At 38.2% G+C, this 22,213-nt stretch overlaps 1 protein-coding gene across 1 annotated transcript; it reads right to left on the reverse strand.

Annotated features, from left to right (window-relative positions):
* Window positions 1–209: 209 nt before the first annotated feature.
* On the reverse strand, window positions 210–20,750 carry ndnf (neuron-derived neurotrophic factor). Its single transcript, XM_073823374.1, has 4 exons — window positions 20,505–20,750; window positions 9,232–9,420; window positions 6,270–6,394; window positions 210–2,514 (listed from the first exon to the last, which is right to left on the reverse strand). The coding sequence occupies exons 2-4, from the start codon at window positions 9,417–9,419 to the stop codon at window positions 1,106–1,108; spliced, it is 1,722 nt and encodes a 573-aa protein (XP_073679475.1). The 5' UTR covers window position 9,420; window positions 20,505–20,750; the 3' UTR covers window positions 210–1,105.
* Between the last annotated feature and the right edge of the window lie 1,463 nt (window positions 20,751–22,213).

Here is a 22,213-nt window from a genome sequence, read left to right on the forward strand (position 1 = left end):
CATGCGTGTAAAACAGGAAGTACTGAGTTATTTTGCATTTTTTGTTTTTCAAATAAAAATGTTTTAAATCTCGGCTGTCCAATCAAATAATCAAGAACAACTTTGTGGCTAATATTGTGTATTGCATTGTGGGATACAGTACTCCATGCAGTGTGTTTTTGCCAAATGTAATAGGTCATTTGGGTATTCTTGACATGCACTACTATGAGTCATGTGAAAGATTCTTTACTTCATAGCAGAACATATACTTTCAGTCGTTCATTCATGTGGATATTTTCCAGCATGTATATCATCCTGGCAGAGAAACACAAAACCGCTGGGATTACAGATGTCTATATTTAGTGTTTTATGTACATGAATATTGGCAGAGAAAATATGTACAAGTGACACAGAGATGAGACACATTTACACACCAGATTCACAAACTGAGATTATACACACACACACAAACTGACAGAGGGGAAACGCTTCAACAACGTTGACTTTCATATAGATTTAAAACACATTTGTATCACTAATAACTGTTTGTCAATAACAAAAAAATAACAGTTAAAAAAATAAAACATTAAGAAGTATGAAATAATTTAAAGAGTCTTCTAAACCATGTTTTTTAATACAGGGCAGGAGAGCGGAGAGAAGGAGTCATGGAGCTACCTCTGCGATGGATGGCATGAAAAAACAAAAACGAACAAACAAATTGAACGTAGACATAAGGCAGACAAATGGTGCATGCAGTGGCTAAAAGAGAACTGCAACTCCTCCAAACTCCCATTTCCATGGCATTGAGGATGCAGCACGGGGACTCTTTGCGTAGCAACAGCGATGGCACCCCCTGAGAACAAACCTTCAGGTGCCTAGGGTCGCCTGAGAGCGCCAGACTCGATTCGGTAATGTAAACATAAATACAGAGGTTGATATCTCACTCTACAGGCAGTTCGGTAACCGCAACACATGCAGCGTTAGCATTAGCATTGTGCGCAAGTAGTCAGTCTGCAAAACTCTCCTTAGTAGAATATCACTTCGAGTTAAATAAACTTCTTTTTTCTCATTATATATATAATATATTTACTTCTGTGCAGAGTCTGTGCTTCGTAGTCTGTTTTTTTTAACAGTACTTCCTTGTTTTCACCAGTTTGCTCTGGTACTTGACTGAGTGGCCGCTGTGTCCCACCACGTAAACATCCAGGAGGTAGCTCTTTCCTGCCTCGAGGCCTGTTATGGTCTCGGTAGTGACTGCCTTCTGCAGGTTGGCGCTGTGGAAGTACTTGCAAAGTACTTTCTCAGACTTGCGACGACTCTCTGGACCAGCGCACTGGTTCTGCTCTCGGCGCCGATGCTCTTCGCCGTAGCTTTCGGAAACTTCGCGTTTGTAAACACAGTATTTGTTGCGCTCCTGTGTGCCAAGCCAAGCCACGGTGACGGACGAACAGGTACGCAGCTTATCGAAGGCCTTGATACGGGTGTCCTCAGGTAGGGCAGGGAAAGGTTGCTTGCCTCCGGCACGTGTGCTGGCAAGTACTTTCAAGGTGGAGGCACCTTTGCGGGATCCCCGCAGACGAATCAGGTACTTGGCTTTGGGCTTTCCTCGAAGCTGGAACTGACGGACACCCTCCACATTCTGGGACAGAACAAGCTTCCCGTCACGCCGCACCTGAACTTGGACTGCGTCCAGACAGGCATGGACAAAGAGCGTGACTCGATGGTGAGAGGACACTGGTGCAAAGCGAAGGAATTTGCTGCCTTTCCTCTTAATGAAGACATCGGTTACTTTCCCATCCTTGAGCTCCAGAGTCTTCTGCTTGGCCTCTTCCTTGGTGCGGGCAAAAGTGCCCACGTATGCAGTACTCATGTTGGTGCCTGTGTTGACAGCAAAAACATCAAAGTAATACTGTGTGTCTGGTTTTAGGTCCGTCACTGTAAAAATATTCTTGTTGCCTATGCAGATTTTCTGTATGTCTGCCACTTTGGGCTTGGGGATATATGAGCGACTCATCTTGTTGCTCAGAGCTCTGTTGGTGGTGAGGGAACGATCCTTGAAATCATTCTCAGATGGGACAAAACCAAAATGAGCAAAGTCAAAGGGGCTGAAATCCCGGCCGGGTTTTGGAGCAATCATGAAGGCATCATCCAAGCTCATTTTGGCCTCCGCTGCGCATAAGCTCTTGAAGTTGTGCTCTTTGTTAATAACCACACAGTACTGGATCGGCTGGCCCATGATGGAGCCAGTAGGAGTTGGCTTCCAGGCCAGCGTGACGGTAGTACGACCCAACGCAGTTACATCAACCCTGGGGTCGTAAGGCAGCTCTGGGTATGGCTGGTCAGACTCGGGAGTTGTAGTAGAGTACATCTTGAAGTTGCTGTCCTTTTCGGTGGAGATGATTTCCAGCTGATACAAGCCTGAGGGAGAGCTGGTGGAGATGAACGACTCTACATCATTTCCTTTGTAAGTAAACAGTTCGGTCCCCTCGTTGGCCGTGACTTGTTGTTTCTGCTGTTCTAGAGGTTCTGGCTCACCTGGGACACAAAAGACACAGAGAGATTTGCAAAATTAGACCTTGAGAAACAAGCACAGAACATCAGAAGATGATGGGGAAATAAGCGTTCCCACAGAACAAACCACAAACATCAAAAACAAGGCCCGTTCTGTGAGGGTAAATCTGTTTGGTGCTATTTGGAGACACTTTTTGAATGATGACTTGTTTAAACCACACAAACACAAGCCACATAAACTGTCGAACAAATAGATGTACACACTTAAGCTCTCTCTGAACATCAATGACTGAGACATTTAATGTTAACTGCCACATAATGACGCATTTCCCTCACCACTCCAAATCCTCTCATCTACTTGTTTATTTTCCACTTCCTCCCCACACCCCCATTAACACTGCTGGAAAAAGAAGCAGCAATTTCCATCTTAACAAAAAGAGCATCGTTTAATGTCTTAATCCTCGCAAGGTCAATGGAAGCTACTTGCTCTGGTGGACGTTAGCCACTCGTCTGCTGACGGCTATGTTTTGTATCCAAACAACCCTACACATCAGAGGGTGACTTTCACTTTGCCTTCCCTGGGAACTCTAAGCTACACAGAGACGCCTTGTGGCTTCACTGTTCCTTGAGTTCCTTTCCAAGCTCTCTCCGTTCAGCTGGGCGAGAAAACATAATATTATGTTTGTCAGCCAGAGAACTAAATGAACACGCGTTGCACTCAAAGACCGGCTCCCAGTGGATATATTCCGCAAACATGGGAAAAGACTCACGCGTGAGTATTTATTTACTGTGACTGCTGTACCTCAAAAAAAGATAACAAAAATTACAAACGCTTCCATGTCCTTGTTTGCATTTCATTTATAATGTAGCACTGCAATTAACCAGAAAAAAATTTGACTTAGCTCAAAATCTGTCCTGGAGTGCCGGTGTCCTGCAGAGTTTAGCTCCTACTCTAAAAAAAACTAACCTGCTTGTAGCCCTAGTGATCCTGAAAACCATGATTAGCTTTTTCAGGTGTGTTTGATTAGGGTTGGAGCTAAACTCTGCAGGACAACAGCACTCTAGGACAGACATTGCCTATCACTGGACTAAATGGAGTTCTCACTTATGTTAGAAATGTCAACTTTGCCTCAGATGTGTCTCCTGAAATTAAATAGACCCAAATGAGACAACTGTTGACACATATTATTTATGTAGAGTAGAGCATGGCACTGGTAACACCAAAGTCATGGGTTTGATTCCCACTGAGTGCAAGAACTGATAGATACAGATCTTGAATTGAACTCTTTTCTGAAACTCGAGAGTACTACAGGAAAACTTTTCTCAGGAAAAAAAATCTGAAATCAGGAGACCTAGAGATCCTATGAAATGGTACATCAGTGGTTGCAAAATGACAGACATTGACTTAAAGCCACAAAACTCCAGTTTTCATTCAATCACTTCAGTCTTCATTTGCTTTCTGTTTGATCCCATTGCTGTCTTGAAATATTGAAGAGATCTCATTTAAAACATTCTTTCCGAAGGTCCAGTCCTACCAGAGTATGTGTGTGTGTGTGTTTGAGTTATTGCAACTGTGAATGACCGAATGCATATGTAAGCAAGGAAATGAGTCTAAAGGTGGATATCATCAACTGTGAATGATTTGTCTTTCAGGATCTCCCAATCACAACCAAGTCATGCCGTAGCAGGACAATCATTACACATTGTGTAAAGAAAATCTAAATCCTTTGCGTAAAACTCAACTGTACCGCAGTGAATGATGGGGGTCTCTGCATTTCATCAGCCAGGACAACCATACTGGGCCACAGACTAAGAGGAAGGAAGAAAACCCAGGGCCTGGGACTCATTACGGCACAAAAAGTCAGAGATGATCAGAGAAGCTTGCCATCTCACAGAGAGACACTCGTGTCTTCATGTAAACTCACACATGGACATGTTCTGCGCACACGCTTCTGACACAACAGCTTTAGCCCCGTTTGGTCCTATACATTAGGTTTCACGGACACGCGGACAGACCCACTTTTAACTGAAACCGCTATGCTCCTCCATGTGTGGAGTGAAATACAAGGGTGTTTTGTAGAACTTTATTAATTTCTTTTTTAAGATACTGTCCAGATGGAAAAAGAGGGAGGGTGATGGGAAAAGGGAAGAAACGAGAAAAGTACCATGAACGGGAGCAATAGAGGAGGGAGGACAGCTGAAAGAGAGAATTTTGCTTTGAAGACGAACACCGGTCACAACCTTTTTTTTTTTTTGCTTGCATACGGTACACAGAGTTGATGGAAACAGTAGGAGGAATGGTACGGCTCTGTGATTGAAAGCATGTCTAGGTCACATTTCACTACGGATTTTTCCATTTTGGGGTCACCTGGACATGTTCTTGGCAGGTTTTGTGAGATTCACCCCTCTTTATCCCTATACAAGATTCACTCCATTTGACTCTTTTACACTCTTGCTTTTAGGCTTTTATGTCTGCAGACGTTCAGATGCAGTGCATCAGCACACAAGTTTGGTACACGGGGTGCACAAATACACACTGACGCACTAACAGGACTAATGATTGACCACGGTGGAAAACACTGACCCATACTGGACACGCTCCACAGTACTTCATAGAAAACATTTATTTACCTGCAGCCGTGCTGCTTTTCAAACAAATCTAGAGTTATTTTTGCATTACACTTTCCGAGGGGGGCATCTGTAGGACATTCATTTTGACTTTTTTTTTTTTGGTTAAATCAGTTTGAGAACTTGCAAACACTAATACTCTGTTCCAAAATGTAGAGCGCCCTTGTTGTCTATTCACGACATAAGCATTCCCGACATAATGCAAACAGTGCTCCTCAGACAAGCCACAAGGGAGAATAAACTCACACTTTTTTTAATCAATACTACTATAGAATAAATTCTAAATATAATTTAGGCTTAATAGATATGTGACCTTGGGCCACAAAACCAGCCATTCTGTACAATACATTGTGTGGGTCAAAATTATCGATTTTATCGATTTGGACAAAAATCATTAGGCTATTAAGTGAAAATCATGTTCTAGGAAGATATTTTGTAAATTTCCTACTGTAAATATATCAAAACATAATTTTTGATTAGTAATATGCATTGCTAAGAACTTCATTTGGACAACTTTTCTCAATATTTAGATTTTTTTGCACCCTCAGATTCCAGATTTTCAAATAGTTGCACCAAATATTGTCTTATCCTAACAAACCATACATCAATGGAAAGTTTATCCAGCTTTCAGATAATTAAAAAAATAACCAGTAATGACTGGTTTTGTAGTCCAGGGTCACATATATCTCTTAGCTAATTATCCCCAATTTGTCACAGTCCTTTAACAGGTAACTGTATTTTAGGACATCCTTAACATTTGGAGCCTAAAATGCTGCCTACAAAGGCTGCTCAGTAGGTTTTGGAACAGAACCAAGATATTTCCATGAATGCTATCATTCCTTTAATCCTTTCAGTTTAATTTACATCTAATCGACACACAAAAAGAAATTCCTAATCCTCAACACTCAAAATGATTTCTAATTTAGGAATGACTTCCTTCCTAATCAAGTTTAATCCTTTGGAGATAAGTGGAAGGAGATACCACTGTCTACTTTAATCCTTAAGCTGTATTGAATGGCTTTGGGAGATGGTCTCTTGTTCCACAGATCTAAGATCAGGTTTTCTAATAATAGTTTAGGATGTTTACATGGACAACAAGTCTTAAATTACTGCAGAGTTGCAACATCGATTGGGAGATTTAATTCGGATACCTGATCCTTCCCCGCTGCGGTCTTCTGGGAGCTCCTGCAACGTCAATCTCCACTCGAGAGGAGCATCGCAAGGTGTCACCGTCACCAACAGAGGAGTGTTGTCTTCCTCCACCACAAAATAGTACCTGCAAGAGCGAGGAAAGTTAGCATGTTTTGTATTGACTCATAGTATCCTGTACAGCAGATGTGCTTAGTGTGAAAACTTGCCATCTGCAGGCAATTATATTTGTAGGTCTTTTTAGATAAACACATGCACTTTTTTAGCATAAAATTACATAAATGGTTACATAACAAGGTGTATAACAATACTTTCCACATTACGGCTTGAAAGAACCACAAGTCCCTAAGTATAAGCCTGCCATTTTAGCAAGGTTACGTATAATGGTGTTGCTAATTTAGTCCGCCTGATTGCAGTCATGTTTCGTCTTTAAAAGTACTTGAGATATATTAAAACCTGTCCCAAGACACAATACCCTGAAATTAGAACTAGCTGGCCTTTCAGAGACCGCTACCGAATTAGGACCATATTCCCCAAACACAGCACTGCTACATTAGCCTTGCTGTCTCAACACATTTCCGCTAGCTTTGTTAGCGTTTTTAGCACAGTGTTGCCACTGAATTAGCATACTTTTGACAATGCGTTGCACATGGGAGATGTCTTATAAAAGGCACACCAAACGCAGCTAGTGTATTTCCGCTGTTGACTATTTCTAATGCTATTTTTGTACTGAAATAAGTAGCCTACTACTTAATGGAGAGTATAGACTGAATACTGCCTACTACTACTTTTAAAAAATAGTGTGTAAAAGCATTACGTGTTGTATTCAGCGCAATTTTACAATTGTGTTTAGATATTGCTTGAAATATCTACTGTACCCTTACCAAAAAGAAGTATACTTTATTTTATTAAGTATACTTAAGTAAAGGTCAAGTATATTTTTAAGTATACTTTATGTAGTAAGTATACCAATGTTAGTGTACTAGTAGTATACTTTTAAGTGCACTATTTCAATACTCCTTGGGACTAAATTAGCCCACTTTCTGGTATATAAAAGTATACTTTTAAGTATACTTTAAGTATAACAGTAGTAAACGTTAAATACACAACTAGTTAACATCTATGTTTTCAGTTTGTACTGCAAGTATACTAAAAGTGAACTTATAGGTATACTCATAGTTTGCTAATTAAATTCGTTTTTATGCATTTTTTGTACAATTTGAAGTATAGTCTCAGTAAACTCCTAGTTTAGTAGTTTTATACTGCAAGTATACTTGCAAGTGAACTTTACATCATACTTGAATTATTACCTTATTGCCTCTTCATTGGTCAACATTTTATTCCATAACATTACAAAGTTTTGATATTGTTTTATGTCTGATGATCTTGTTAGATTACATGCGGAAGCATCTGTTGTTTCAGTTTCTTCTTTACTTGTGTTTTTTTTTTGGAAATTCTGTACAGAAGATGTATACTAGTGCCCCCTACCGTATAACAATGAAAACACAGATTCAAGGAGCACAAGTATAGCTTAAATATATATTAGACTTTAAGTCAGGTATACTTAAATGTAATTTTAAGTATATTTCTGAGAAGTACATAAAGCCCATTTCTAAAAAGTACATAAAAAGTAGACTAAAAGTATACTTTCCTATTTTATAGTTACTAATAGCACACTTGAATAAACTTCTTTTTTTGTAAGGGATTGCTTGAAATATCTCCTGTACATAAATATACTGCTAAATGAGTATAAGTAGCATGATACTGTGTTACTCCAAACATAGTCTGAGCTTTTAATCAGTCCTTCTGTGAGCAGAAACACCTTTCAACTCCACATTCTGTAAAATAATTATGACAGATGTACACTAGACTTTAGTGTAATCAGCTATATTTGAGAACACTGCAGTTCATTAGCTGGACAGGACGTTACAGAATCACTGGCACGGACATCAAACGAAAAAAGGGGAGATTCGTTGTTACTATAAAGCGTTTTAAATTGCGAATAGCTCAGCCCTCGACCATCTGCGGAATGTATGTTGTGATTAATTCATCCAGGATCCACAGCTAAAATAACCCTGTAGTCTTTTGCTAAGACCTCGCATGTGGTACAGTTTGACGGACGTGGTGAACACGGTTGATATTTGTCCATCTGAGTGCACCTGCTACTCGAAACAATGCTTCATCAAATATACACTCACACACAGTTTCCAGGATCTCATTCATAATGCATGTCTCACACTCATCTGATGCATTATGGCTATAATAGGTTCCATATTTCTTGTTCCCACACACAAAGACATTTCCACAAATGTACATGATTATACCCTCCCGTCCCAGAACTTAATTTGTTTACATGAAGAATAATTTAAAAACATGGAAAACGCATGTCTACAATTTAAAGCACAGAAGATCGTAAATATAAGAGAAGTGTGTGATTTCTGCACTACTAACATCGCCAAAGAGGATAGTAAAAAATAATCAAATCTGAAACTACCTCTGAGGAAAATAAAATAAAATAAAATAAAAATGTAATTTCATTAATTAAAAAGTTTTTTATTTGTATTCATGTATTTTATGTATAGGGTTAAACACTGGGGTTGTGTTAATATACACTCTTAAAAATAAAGGTGCTTTAAAAGGTTCTTCACAGTGATTCCATAAAAGAACTGTTTTTGGTTCCACAAGAACCATTCAGTCAGAACTTCTTTAAAGAACCATCTCTTTCTTGCCTTTTTATAATCTGAAGAACCTTCTTTCGCCACAAAGAACCTTTTGTGAAACAGAACGGTTCTTCAGATGTTAAAGATTCTTTATGGAACCATTTAGACAAAAAAGGTTTTTCTGTGGCATCGTGAAGCACCTTTATTTTTAAGAGTATACAGTAGTTTTAATTACTTACATAACTATATAATTGCAAACATGTAAAGAAAAGTGTTTAACTGTTTGTGTGATGTATGTTTTCACCTTTTCGGTGTATCTCTGAACAGGTATCCACTGATTTCGGCTCCATCTGGCATGACAGAAGAGTCATGAAACAGAGCTTTATCCCTGATCTGCATCTGAAAGAGGCCTTCATCACGCGTGGGCAGTTTCTGTCCCATCACCCCCAAGACCAGCAACACCAAACCATAACATCCACACATCCACGTCATCCTAGAAAGAGAGAAAGAGAGACATTGACAGTGACTGAACAGAAAAATGGTATTTCATTCTTAAAATTTGATGTTTATCTGATTTCAACTTAAAAAAGTAAGTGTTCACGCTGCCTTAAAATTTTAAGTTGACTCAACTCAAATATCCAAGTTTCCACATAGTACAACTAAACATTTTACGTTGATTAAACTTAAAATTTTAAGGCAGCACTAACACTTACTTTTTTAAGTTAAAACTACCTTTTTTTTTACAGTGCAGGGCATCCAAGATGAAGGTAACTTTGTTTCTTCAGTAGAACACAAACAAAGATTTTTAACTTAAACCGTTGCAGTCTGTTGTGAACGCGCTCAGGACAGTTGGACATTGTGGTGTATCAAAGGTAAAAAATAATATAAATACTGTTCAGTTTCTTGCACAGACAGATTGTTTGGTGTCTTTAGACCTCAGTGTATCATCACGAGCCGCAAGGTTTAATTTGGTTTTGTCTTTGTATGTTTTTTTTTTTACTATCAAAGCTGTGGATTCCATTGGCCGCCATTATATGACTAACAGACTGCAACGGTTTGAGTTAAAACTCTTTGTTTATGTTCTACTGAAGAAACAAAGTCACCTACATCTTGGTTGCCCTGGGGGTAAGCAGATAAACATCCAATTTTAATTTTTAGGTGAACTATACTTTTAAGCACAGTCTTCTTTCTATTTTTTCATATCAACTATATTAACATCCACATCAAAGCACAATTAAAAGTGTTCTGCAGTTATGGGATTGATTCTGATTGGCTGTCACTGCTTTTATCATTTATCTGCTGGTGTTAGGGGAAGGGCAGACAAGAGAGCATTTGATTGGACAAAAATCTGTTTAGTGCAGGATGAGTCATCGATATTTGTGCTTTGTTTTCCCATACGAAAAAACAAAGAAGTTCGTTTAGAAGTATGCTAATCCTATAGAAGACTTCAAAGCTAACACATATGTACTAATTATATTAATTAAACTCAGATTTTGATTATATGTATTCTTAAAGTAGGAGAATCAATATATCTCTAATGGAGCAAATTAAAGCATCAGTAGCAGTCAATGACTGTTTGAAAACTCTAATGCAGGACGGAGTTAAATCATTCCATGATGTCCTTATTCTTAAAGAACAACAAATTCTTCTTAACGTTTAGCTAAATCACTGGATTGCACCATCCCACTTCAACAAACAAACCCAACTACAGCAGATTTGGGATGAAGAATTCAAATTAATGTCCTCACTGACCACCTTTGAAGTTCTGCTGCTTTTTTAACTCAAGGGGCGGCACAGCTGGGGTAAAAGACGGGTATGCGGCGGTTGATACTGCACGCAAGCAACAGTCAGCAACTCATGAGAACATCCAGGCACTCGGAGACACTCACAGATGCACACATCTGCTCACTGAAGATACACAGACACACACACGTCCCCTCACTAATCACCGTGCGTAGACTGTCCGAGCTCACAATACACAAATATCCATGTCTGATTAGTGTTAAACACCTGCTTGTAACTATTCACAGATTTTCCTTCTCACCAATCTCCTGCATATGTCCTCCTGTGCACTTTTCATTGCATTTCTAATGACAAACGGTGTATTTTTTTGTATTATTTACACTTATTTAATAAGAGATATAAAATTGTAGATATAAATTAGCATTCAAAAGTGTGAGGTTGATAAGATTTCTCAACAGTTTTAAAAGACGTTACTTTTTTGCTCACTAAGGTTGATTTATCTGATTAAAAAAATACACTAAAAACAATCATTTAAAATGGCTGTTGTCAATTTTAATATATTGTAAAATGTAATTTATTCTTGTAATATAAAGCTGAATTTTTAGCATCATTACTCCAGTCTTCAGTGTCACATGATCCTTCAGAAATCATCAATATGCTGATTTGCTTTTTTTTTTTTTTTTTTTTTTTGTCTTGTTTTCAGCCAAAATATCAAAAAATTCTTAAAGCAAGAAGGGTTTTCTAGACAAGTGAAAATTATTTTCTTGTTTTCAGAAAAAACAAGTTAAAATTAAGAGATGTTGTTGCTTAGAACAAACTAAATAATCTGCCAATGGGGTAAGCAAAAAAAATCTTATTTCAAACAGAAAACAAGATTATTTTTCTTACCCCATTGGCAGATAATTTTTCTTGTTTCAAGCAAAAACACACTTAATTTTGAGTACTTTTTTTCTGAAAACAAGACATTTTTTATTAGTCTAGCAAATCCTTCTTGATTTAAGAATTTTTTTATATTTTGGCTGGAAACAAGACAAAAAAATCTAAGTAAGAAAAGCATCTTTTGCAGTGAAGAAACATTTCTTATTATTGTCAATGATAAAAACAGTTCACTGCAAAAAAAAATGCTTATCTTGTTTAGTATTTTTGTCTTGTTCTTAGTCAAAATTATATTTTTTAATAAAAATTCTTAAATTAAGATGTTTACTAAATAAGCAAAATGACATGAGATATTTAGTCTTAGTTCCAGGGGGGACAAAACTAAATTAAGTTAGCTTAAAATCAGTAAAAATATCTGCCAGTGGAGTAAGTAAAATACTCTTGTTTTAAGAATATTTTACTTACCCCACTGGCTGATCATTTTACTAGTTTCCAAGGGGGAAAAAAACTAAATTAAGTGCATTTTTCTTAAAACAAGACTAAATATCTTATGGCATTTTGCTTATCTAGTAAAATCATGTTAATTTAAGATTTTTTTTATATATTTTGACTAAAAACATGACAAAAATATTAAGTAAGATAAGCCTCTTTTTTTTGCAATGTTGTGCTGATTATTATTTATTTGTTAGTTTATTATTTATTTGTTAGTTTGTTTATTTATTTATTTATTTTTTAATTAATGCATTCTTGCTGATCAAAAACATTAATTTCTTTGGGGAAAAAACAGTAGTGTACATTAGTAAAAAGAATCTGGTGACATGTCATGCCTAACTAGGGTTGGACCACAAAATCAGTCATAAGGGTCAATTAAAAAAAAAGAGATGTATAAATCTAAAAGCCAAATTAAAAAGCTTTCAATTGATTTATGATTTGTTAGGATAGGGCTATATAAGGTCAAGATACAACTATTTGAAAATCTGGAATCTGAGGGTGCAAAAAAATCAAAATATTGAGAAAATCGCTTTTAAAGATGTCCGAATCAAGTTCTTAGCAATGCATATTACTAATCAAAAAATAAGTTTTGATATATTTACGGTAGGAAATTTACAAAGTATCTTCCTGCACATGATCTTTACTTAATATCCTAATGATTTTTTGCATGAAAGAAAAATTGATCATTTTAACCAATGTGTTGTTGGCAATTGCTACAAATATACCCATGCTACTTATGAATGGTTTTGTGGTCCAGGGTCACAAATGTGATTGAGCTGGACTATGTTCATCTATACTGTGATGAGGTGGTTTAGGAAGAGCTGAACTTGGTTCATCTGTGCTGGTCTGAGTCTGGCTCTGGCTCTGTTGGGCTACACTCTAGGATGGATTTGGCTTTGCAGGGATCACATGATATCCTCTTTCTATTGATTTGGTGCCATTGATTGGAGCTGAAGGCAAAGCCCAAACCCCTGATATAATCAGGCTAATGATGGCAGATTAGAGCGATACTCCACTGTCATTAACAGCAAGCGAGTGCTTGTCCTCTTAATGACCTCTCCAGGAATCCCTCCTCTCCTGCTGCCTTTATACCCACTTTCCCTGACCTCCTTCACTCACTCTTTATTTGCCAAGGCTCAGATACTACTCTCTCTTTCTCCTCCTTCTCCACTTTCATCTATTGTTTCTCTTTCTTTAACGTGCCTTCCTCTTGCCTTTCTTTTAAAAGTTGCACATTATCACATCCCCCCTCCCCCCTCCTTTACACTTGGGCTTTTCACTTTGGCCAATCACAAAATGTACTTAACTGCATTTGCACACAAAGCGCTGCTTTTATCATGCATGCATTTCCTCTTTTCTATCTGCCACAACAAGAGAGCACTGCTTTCTCTTGTGCTCTGATTGTGTAATAGGATATTGTCACTTAAAAGAGATGCTCTCTCATCTTGCATTGCTAAATATGCATAGGAGATGGAGATATACTTATGGTGGATACGTTCCTGGTCCAAACTTGGGTGCACATCAACAGTTTGCTTGTCAGTGTTCACTGGACTAACAAATGGGCTAAAAGTATAGTTTGTGACTGGGAGGACCTTGTACGCGACCTTGTATGTACGATATTTGGGTAGGAATTATAATACTGTATCTCTTTGGATGTGGTTGCAGAACATTTGCTTCAAATTCCAATTTATAACCAAGAGGAGAAAGCAAACACAGGAACACGGATTTCCTCTGCAGCTCCATCAGGTTTGGATGCAGTTGTGTTTCCCAGAGCAGAAAGGGTTCTCTTTCTAAAATAAAACTTCAAAACAAAGCCTCATCTGGAACAAATAAAAGCTAATGTTTAATTAGAGCTGGGGAGAATGTCTGATCGTAATTTGGGGGAGGATAATTTGAAGGCAGAGTCAGCCGCAATCGTGTCAACTTTGTTTTGCTCTTTTTTTATTTTTTTCTGCATTCATTTGTTTTTACCAAACTTTTTTTTCTGTGACGGAAACGGGTTCATTCGGGTCCCGGATCACTTATGGACCATGTACAAATCTGCGATGTGTGATGAATTGGACCTTGAAGTGGTTTCGGGAGAGAGTGTGTTGCGGGAAGGTCGCAGAGTCAAGTTCATAATGTTAAACAGCTTAAACCCTTTGAACGCAACAAGCTGTAATGTTTGAATTATCGTCCCTGAAATGCTCCTAATCACTTCACGTGCAAGTAAAACGACAATGCAATGGTGCTATTTAAACAGCTTACTCTTTAGACTTTAAGTAAATAACGTCGTTTTAACCTCCTTGATTATCGCTCGACGATCTAAAGAGCCATTAGAGATAATTCGGCAATGCAAATGCATTACAAGAATCTAGTGTCAGGTGTTTCAGAAACATCTGGCCGCATTCCACTCTGGAAAACACAATTTCCGTTTGGTTACAATTCTTCTAATTATCTCTCGAGAGACAGAAATGTCATTCTCTTCGAAATATGTTTATCCAAATCAGATAAAATAACCATTCATCTCCACTGGGAGTCTAGAGGCTTTAGGCAACAGCAAAGTCTGACTGATTGATCAACAATTAGGAGTAGATAATTCTATCAGCCTGTCGTTAAATGATTCAATCAGACTGATTAATTGCCAAAGGAAGTGTTAACGTGCAATTCACCAAGGTGAGACAGAGACTAACAAGGCTCAGCCAAGGAAACACTCACACACACAGATGAGTAGCACATGTATGGTGCATGAAAAGCAGCGCTACTGACAGGGTGAAAACACACATCGCACCAGAGCAGCTACCACCTGTCAATCAAACACCAGCGGCCCGGGCCACAAACAGCGGAGAGCCATCATTACCGCGCTAACCTGTGTGGGGGATGTCACTTCTGTCTCACTCGCTTTTTAAACATGTATGACTGCACGTTTACTCACACACACAGTTTCCATACTGGCTCTGCTCCCTATGGAGCTCAGTGTCACATATGTGAACTCTCCTATATCACACAGGAGCTGCAAAAGCCTTCATTTCCACAGAGATAAGGGAAACATTTCAGATTCTGTTTCAGCAGAGGCACGACGCCCTGAAACTGGAGAATGGGTGAGTTTCCCTCAGCTTCTGTCAGCGCTTCTCGAAACCTCTGAACAGACATTTACTGTGAGCTTCGTCCCCTGGGCTCCTCACGGCCCTGTCATGCATACATACGGAGCCAGAGTTGGAAAGCTAAAGATGGAGGAAAAGAAACCAACCTCAACAGTGGAACACAATGGGGACAATGTTGAATTTTGTAGAGCAGCTTTATTGAGTGAAACTCTGATGAGTCAGTGGTTAGTCAATCTACTCTGACACTCCGTGTTCTGCTACACCAATAAGCCAAGCTACACAGGTTTTTTTTTTTTTTTTTTTTTTTGGTGTATCCCGCTTAAATATGATATTAATAAACCAGATTCAATGAAAATCTCTATTTTTGTTTAGTTTTGTCCAGTCCTGCTCTTGGAGAGCCACTATTCCACAGAGTTTGGCTCCAATTCTAATTAAATACACCGTATAGGGTTAGTTCACCCAAAAATAAAAATTAGCCCATTATTTACTCACCCTCCAGGCATCTTAGGTGTATATGACTTCCTTCTTTCAGACAAATCCGATCAGATTTATATTAAAAATGATCCTGGCATAAAAAGTGCCTCACACAGCTCCGGGTGGTTGAATAAAGGCCTCCTGTAGTGGATCAATGCATTTTTGTAATAATAAAAGTCTATATTTAAAATGTAATAATCACTTTAATCTAGCTTGTGCCAACTGGTCGTACGGTGAAGCCCTTCCAGACAGATGAAGTAGGACGTCAAAGTTGTGTTTGTTAACGGGAGCAAAGGAAGCAAAGTTTCTTTACTTTAGCAAAGGAAAACCAGTCTTCTCTTGGCTTATATCAAAATCCTCAGAGTTGCTTCCGTGTACAACCAGTTGGCGCAAGCTAGATTAAGGTCATTATTACATTTATTACAATTATTCCAGGAACATGGTTGGGAACCACTGATGTATTGCACTATTTGATGGCACAGCCATAGCTAGTGGTGTCTGGAACCATAGTGGACATTATTGACTGCAGTCATTTGATCCCATAATGCATCTCAATAACAAATGAACAACCAGTGTACACTTAATGACCTATGAACTGTGAGCATCACGTGAATGAATTACCTCATCTCGCCAAAAGATGCCGTCTGCAGCATTACCGGTGCTCTCAGTGTCTGAAGTCACTCATTTGTTTTCATTCACTCATTCAGTGGGCTATATCAGAGCACAGTACCGCCGCTCCCTATACGCAGAGTACGCAGTCTGCGCAGGGCACCAACTCCCAGGGGGGCACCATCCCAGCTGCTCAAAAAAAATCGTTTTTATATATTATAATAATAAATTAATATTAATAATATACATATACAAATAAACAAAAATATAAAAATATAAACGTATATATTGCATTTTACGGTAAGCGCAGAGTAGGCTAGTAAGCACATGTGATGACGTGCAGCATCTGCGCCGCAACGCGCCCTCACCTCTGTTTACGGCTGCCTATTTGGCCAAAGCCCAAGATGAAGCCCGTGTATCACTTTCAGGTGCGTTCATAATCCTGTGAAACTTTATTTTATTCTGTCAACGTTAATAATGTGTTTTAATGTCGGTAATAATTTCACGACTAACGCATCTTTCTTAATATGAATAAAAGCAGATCTAAGTAAACACAGTGACTTAAAATGCATTATATTAAAACACAGAGGCAATTATGATTATTGATTAATAATGACCATATGGTGTCATTAAATAACAGTGTTAAAATACATAATCTAATACAAAATTAACAGTTTACATTACAATTTTAATAGAAATGCCTGAAAAGGGCACCAAAGGCCTGGTAAATGCAGTTGTTACACTTACATGATGATCAAACTCCTTGTTTAATATTGACCAAACATTTAAAATATCCACATAATCTTTCCTATCATTTCCTCAACAAAAATATGTGGACATCATAACCCTTGTCTGCTTTATTGTCAAAGTCTGCTTTATTGTAAATTTTGAACTGCTCCAGCAGATGACAGTGTTGATTTTATTTCAGTTTATTATTGTTTATTTTATTAAGATTTCACATTTTTAAAAGTTTTATTTAAAGTGTAATTTTAGTTTGTATTTTTTGCTGTAGAGCTACAATTGTAATGTATAAATGATACAATTTATTTATGTATTTACTTTTATTTGAATAAAGTTCTATTTTGGCCCCTATAGTAGGTGTTTTTTTTTTTTTTTCCTTCCGTAATATTTGGGAGAAGGGGCACAAAAGTAAATTTTTGCTTAGGGCACCCATTTGGCCAGGAGCGGCCCTGTCAGAGCAGTACCAATCACGTTCCTTGAACTCCCCTTAAATTGCACATTCAGGTATTGGAGTCTCTATTACTAAGCTTATGAGTTGAATAAGGTGTGTTTGATTAAGAAGACCTGCAAAATGCACAGTGTTGAGGGGAGGGCTCCAGGAACGTGGTTGGGAACCACTGTATTAGATGAGTTTTGTAGGGAATAGTGAATGAGGGTACATGAGGGCAGGGCTCTTCAACTTTAGAGCCAGTGTCTTGCTGAGTTCAGCTCCAGCCCTAATCAAACACCCCAAACAAACTAATCACTGTGTTAAGAATTGCTTACAAATTAGAGACAGGTGTGTTAAATAAGGGCTAGTACTAAAGTCTGCAGGACACTAGCCCTCCACAAGTTCAAGAGCCGTGGTATAGGGGGCGTTTTCGGATACAGCCACAGGCAAGTGTGTTGGGGCATGTTAGAATTAAACCCTTAAGGACATTGGCCCTTCAGGAGCATACATGGCAGCGTCAACTGTGTCCAAATTACCTCATTATGTGGTATTTGGTATTGAATAATGAACAAGTGTCTAAGCAAACAGCCACCATGTGTTATTCTCACCTCAAATGCTATGATTTCTTATAAATGAGATCAGCACTTTAAACCTGAGGTGCCTGACATGTACTTTGACTGAGTCTTTATGCCAATCCTGAGCTGCACTGGTGCACTTGGACAGCCAAATGGCACAATGACTAATTGTTAGAAGCCGGTTTGAGAGCTGAAGTCCAGCACTCAACCGTGGACACTTAGCTGTCTGCTGCTTGTTTACTTTGGCCAGCAGCCAGAACAGCGTTTGTCGATTAAAATCTCTGAAGATATTTGTGCGTTTGAGGCACATTTGAGAGTGTGAGAACATGCATACTAACCACACACAGAGTAGCTGTGAAGTGTAACATCTCTAAGAGATTATTAATGAAGTCTAGGGTGTCCAGATTGGGATGTCCCAGTATCCTCACACAGGTCTTTATCTCAGGACTTCCAATTAGTACAATGTTTGGGAATGTTCTTCAGCAGCTGTGCTGAGGTTGTAGGGGCCACTTTCTCCAAGTGCCACACAAACAGACCATTGAAAGGAAAGGCCCCTGACTGATGTTCACTTCGTGGCTGTCTTTGTCAGAAGAATTTGAGATCTCACAGATATTCACAGACTCGAGGGACAATTTGTCCTCCTCACCCCACCCATACGAGCATATCTAAGGAAGCGCACAAACAAGCATGCAGGGAAAATAAAGAAGCCACTGCCGTTTATTTATCATCTACCTACCGAGAACGAAAACGGTCTTGTGTGAGCGGCGTTGTTTGCGCGTTTCGCTGAATGAATCATCTCAAACTGCATTTGAGCTCTGAAGCTTTGCGAACAAACAGATATGGAAATGAAAGAGCAGGGGGTCACAAAAAGTTCGAAAAGCTGCAATTAAATCCCTGGTTCTCCTCAACAGGACATGACACACAGTCACGTCAGACCCCACAAAGACCAGCGTGAGGACGACTGTATCTCCGCATCGGACTGTCACTCCGTCGGACACACAAATGGCTATTGCAACAGTGGCGGAATTCTTTCGCTGCCAGAGTTTTCATATGCAAATAAGGGTTTAGATACGCTATGCAACACAGACCTTCCCGTTCTTAGACTTTTGTTCCTGTTTCATTCTTTCCGAGAGAGGATGGGAGGCAGTGCAGCTTGGCCTCGCCGCTAAATACAGTTATTCAAATTCCCTCATTCTCAGTCTGCCTTTCATTACGTCTCCCAGCCCAGAGAAAAATATCACTCTCACCAGGAACCACATCAGGTAGCCAGCAATCCACTTCAGAGTTGTTTGCGTCTGATAGGAGGCTAATCCTCGCAATCCCATAGGAGAGATTAAAAAATCCACACAATTTACTATTCAATTTCACAAAAGAAAAGGATGCAAATGGGAACCAGATCTCACTGCATGCTGCCAATGTGAAATTTCAAGCAGTGACAAGCAATAGTTTACAAAACTGTTTTTATTCTCTTATAATAATTAGTAATGCCGTTTTATGGGCTTGCATTAACACACATAAAATTGCACTTTTAAAGACCTTTTAAATGAACTGCTAAGCTAAAAAGAGAATAAAATGAAATTTGTAAGATTTCTTAGTTGTACTTTTCATAATATGTACATTTCTTACAAGTATATTGACTCCTGAAACAACTTAAATTATGGTTGTTTGTGTTTTAGGAAGAAAATGTGTAGGCTAAACGGCTTGAAACTTCAACTGAGCATTTTAATCTAAAACACACTTTCCATTATTAATTCATAAACTCTTCATAAAATCTTTAAGTTGACAAATAAACTTGGTGCATTTATGAAATACCGATCTTCTCGCTGTTTAAACCAAAGAAAAACGTTGCCTTGTGTAATAAGTTGCTCCTGTCAAACTATTCATCTCTCTAAACAGATAATTTCGTAAAGCAACCGTGCAGACACGGTCCAAAATTTCGCATCTCGCAGGTGCTTTTATGCGTTACGGTCTGCAGAAGTTACAAGCAAACAGATATCTAAAGAAAAACTCCCTTTTAGCGTTTCTCTTCAGCGGAGACAGCGACATTTAACACTATGAAAGACTGAATAACAGACGCACAATTGAGAGGGCGAGGACGAGTTGTGATGAATTGCGTCTGGCGGATGGGAGCGCATGGGAACCGCGTCTCCAACACAATGTCCAAAAACTCCCATCACACCTCCTCTGAGATCCAGACGAACATTAAAAGAGCCTGCGAGCTCGGGCTTGATGCAAAGGTGTTTGAAATCTCTAACTTCCAGGAGTTTGCAGACCGCAAAAGCCCGCCGCTCTTGTTCTGGCAGAAGGTTCAAAGAGCGCGGGGAGTCCCGCTCCGTTTCCCCGTGACTGCAGAAGTGTTTCAACTCTTTCATGAGGCTTGAAAGCATTTAGGAAATGCAAAGGCAGGTACATCTGAGCAGCGTCTCAAAACGGTGCAAATGATAAAGAGAGATTTTAAACGCATCTCCTCCTGCGTGCATTTGCTATGAACGGGAAAACTAAAACCTCTACTCAATAAAATACCTAAATCTCAATTTTATGTTAAGTTGCTTACCTTGTTCTTTTAGGTTAAATCACTCCAGTACGAAAGTGTCTTGATAGAAATGATGTTTGGCTGTGTTTGTTGTCTTCCAGCAGCGCAAACTTAAGAACACAAGATTGAAATGGAGTTTGCTGCAGAAAGTCTGGTAAAGTTGTTCCTGCTAGATTCCTTCAGTCGGATCCGGCTCTCACGGAGTTTCTCCCGTCCCAAAGTTGTTCTCTTGTCTTAGTGGGTATCCTGAGTTGTTCTCCTGCTGTTCTCCTCTGTAGAGACTGAGAGTGTAGTGAGAGTCAGACTGCTGTGAAGTGTCTCTCTCTGAAGACCAGCCCACTCATCTGACACAGCGCACAAACACACGGTCCTACACGAGTCAACAGTCAACAAGCTTCAGTGCCATGACAAAAAGCCTTACATTGCCAAAGCTCAAGTTATAAAGTTCATTTCAAAAGGTAATTTCTAATATACATATGATTCTAAGTTTTTAAATACATCAATATTCAAATCTGACATATATTCCTAATATATAGTGGTAGTTTTGAAGGTCTGTTTTTCACAAAAGTAGTAATAGCAATAGCCAAAAATACATTGGACGGGTCAAAATTTTCGATTTTTCTTTTATGCCAAAAATCATTAGGATATTACGTAAAGATTATGTTCCATGAAAATATTTTGTAAATTTCCTACCATAAATTTATCAAAACGTAATTTTTGATTAGTAATATGCATTGCTAAGAACTTTAAAGGTGATTTTCTCAGTATTTTTTTTTTTCACTTTCAGATTTCAGATTTCCAAATAGTTGAGGAAATGGAAAGCTTATTTATTCAGTTTGATTTATGATGCATAAATCCCAATTTAAAAAAAATAAATAAAAATACCCTTATGACTGGTTTTGTGGTCCAGGGTCACAAATGATTATGCTCCATGAAGATATTCTGTAAATATACTACCATAAATATATCAAAACGTAGTTTTTGATTAATAATTTGCATTGCTAAGAAGTTCACTTGGACAACTTTAAAGGGCGATTTTCTCACTATTTAAATTTTTTTGCACCCTTTTTCATTTTTTAAATATATTCTAACATACCATACATCAATGGAACGCTTATTTATTCAGTTTAATGTATTATGTATAAATCTCAATTTAAAAAAAAAAAATTACCCTTATGACTTTTTGTGGTTTTGTGGTCCAGGGTCACAAATGTATAGTTTAATATTGCAAAATATGTGTACAACTAATATGAATCTATAAATCCTAAAATTTATTCTTCAAGACCTTGAATATATATTTCTAAGAATATATAGAATATAAAAACAAATATATAGCGATAACTCAGGTTTTTTTAAAATCTAAATAGATAATATGTGAATATAAAGCTGTGCATCCTAAAGTGTGTGTGTATTATTAAATATATTTTTTTTCAGTTTTTCTATTCAAAAATTTAATTGTGACTTCATTGTGTTACTTGCCATCTCTTTGCAATTATTTGTGACATTTACTAGCAATTTCTGAGTGCAAACTGGAAAATTGGACTGTTTTCTAGCTTTGAAAACTATAACTTGGTTGCTAAATATTGCAGATTGTGCAAAAAAAGATGCACAGAAAATTTTAGTGATTTAGGCATTATGCTTGAAAATCTAGTAATTTCCCTTCCTAGACAGCATTCCTGGGCATCATAACTCTGGTACTCAAAAGGACTAAAAGAATGTGAATGTAATTG

The sequence above is a fragment of the Garra rufa genome, chromosome 18, assembly GCF_049309525.1.
Source record: "Garra rufa chromosome 18, GarRuf1.0, whole genome shotgun sequence".
Classification (NCBI taxonomy): Eukaryota; Metazoa; Chordata; class Actinopteri; order Cypriniformes; family Cyprinidae; genus Garra; species Garra rufa.

What these genes read in the sequence shown, in the direction of transcription:
- ndnf (XM_073823374.1), bottom strand. Translation starts at nt 9,419, where the DNA reads ATGACGTGGATGTGTGGATGTTATGGTTTGGTGTTGCTGGTCTTGGGG. An exon ending in TTCAGAGATACACCGAAAAG is followed by an intron (nt 6,395 to 9,231) that starts GTGAAAACATAC and finishes TCGCTCTTGCAG; the next exon opens with GTACTATTTTGTGGTGGAGG. An exon ending in CCGCAGCGGGGAAGGATCAG is followed by an intron (nt 2,515 to 6,269) that starts GTATCCGAATTA and finishes TTTGTGTCCCAG; the next exon opens with GTGAGCCAGAACCTCTAGAA.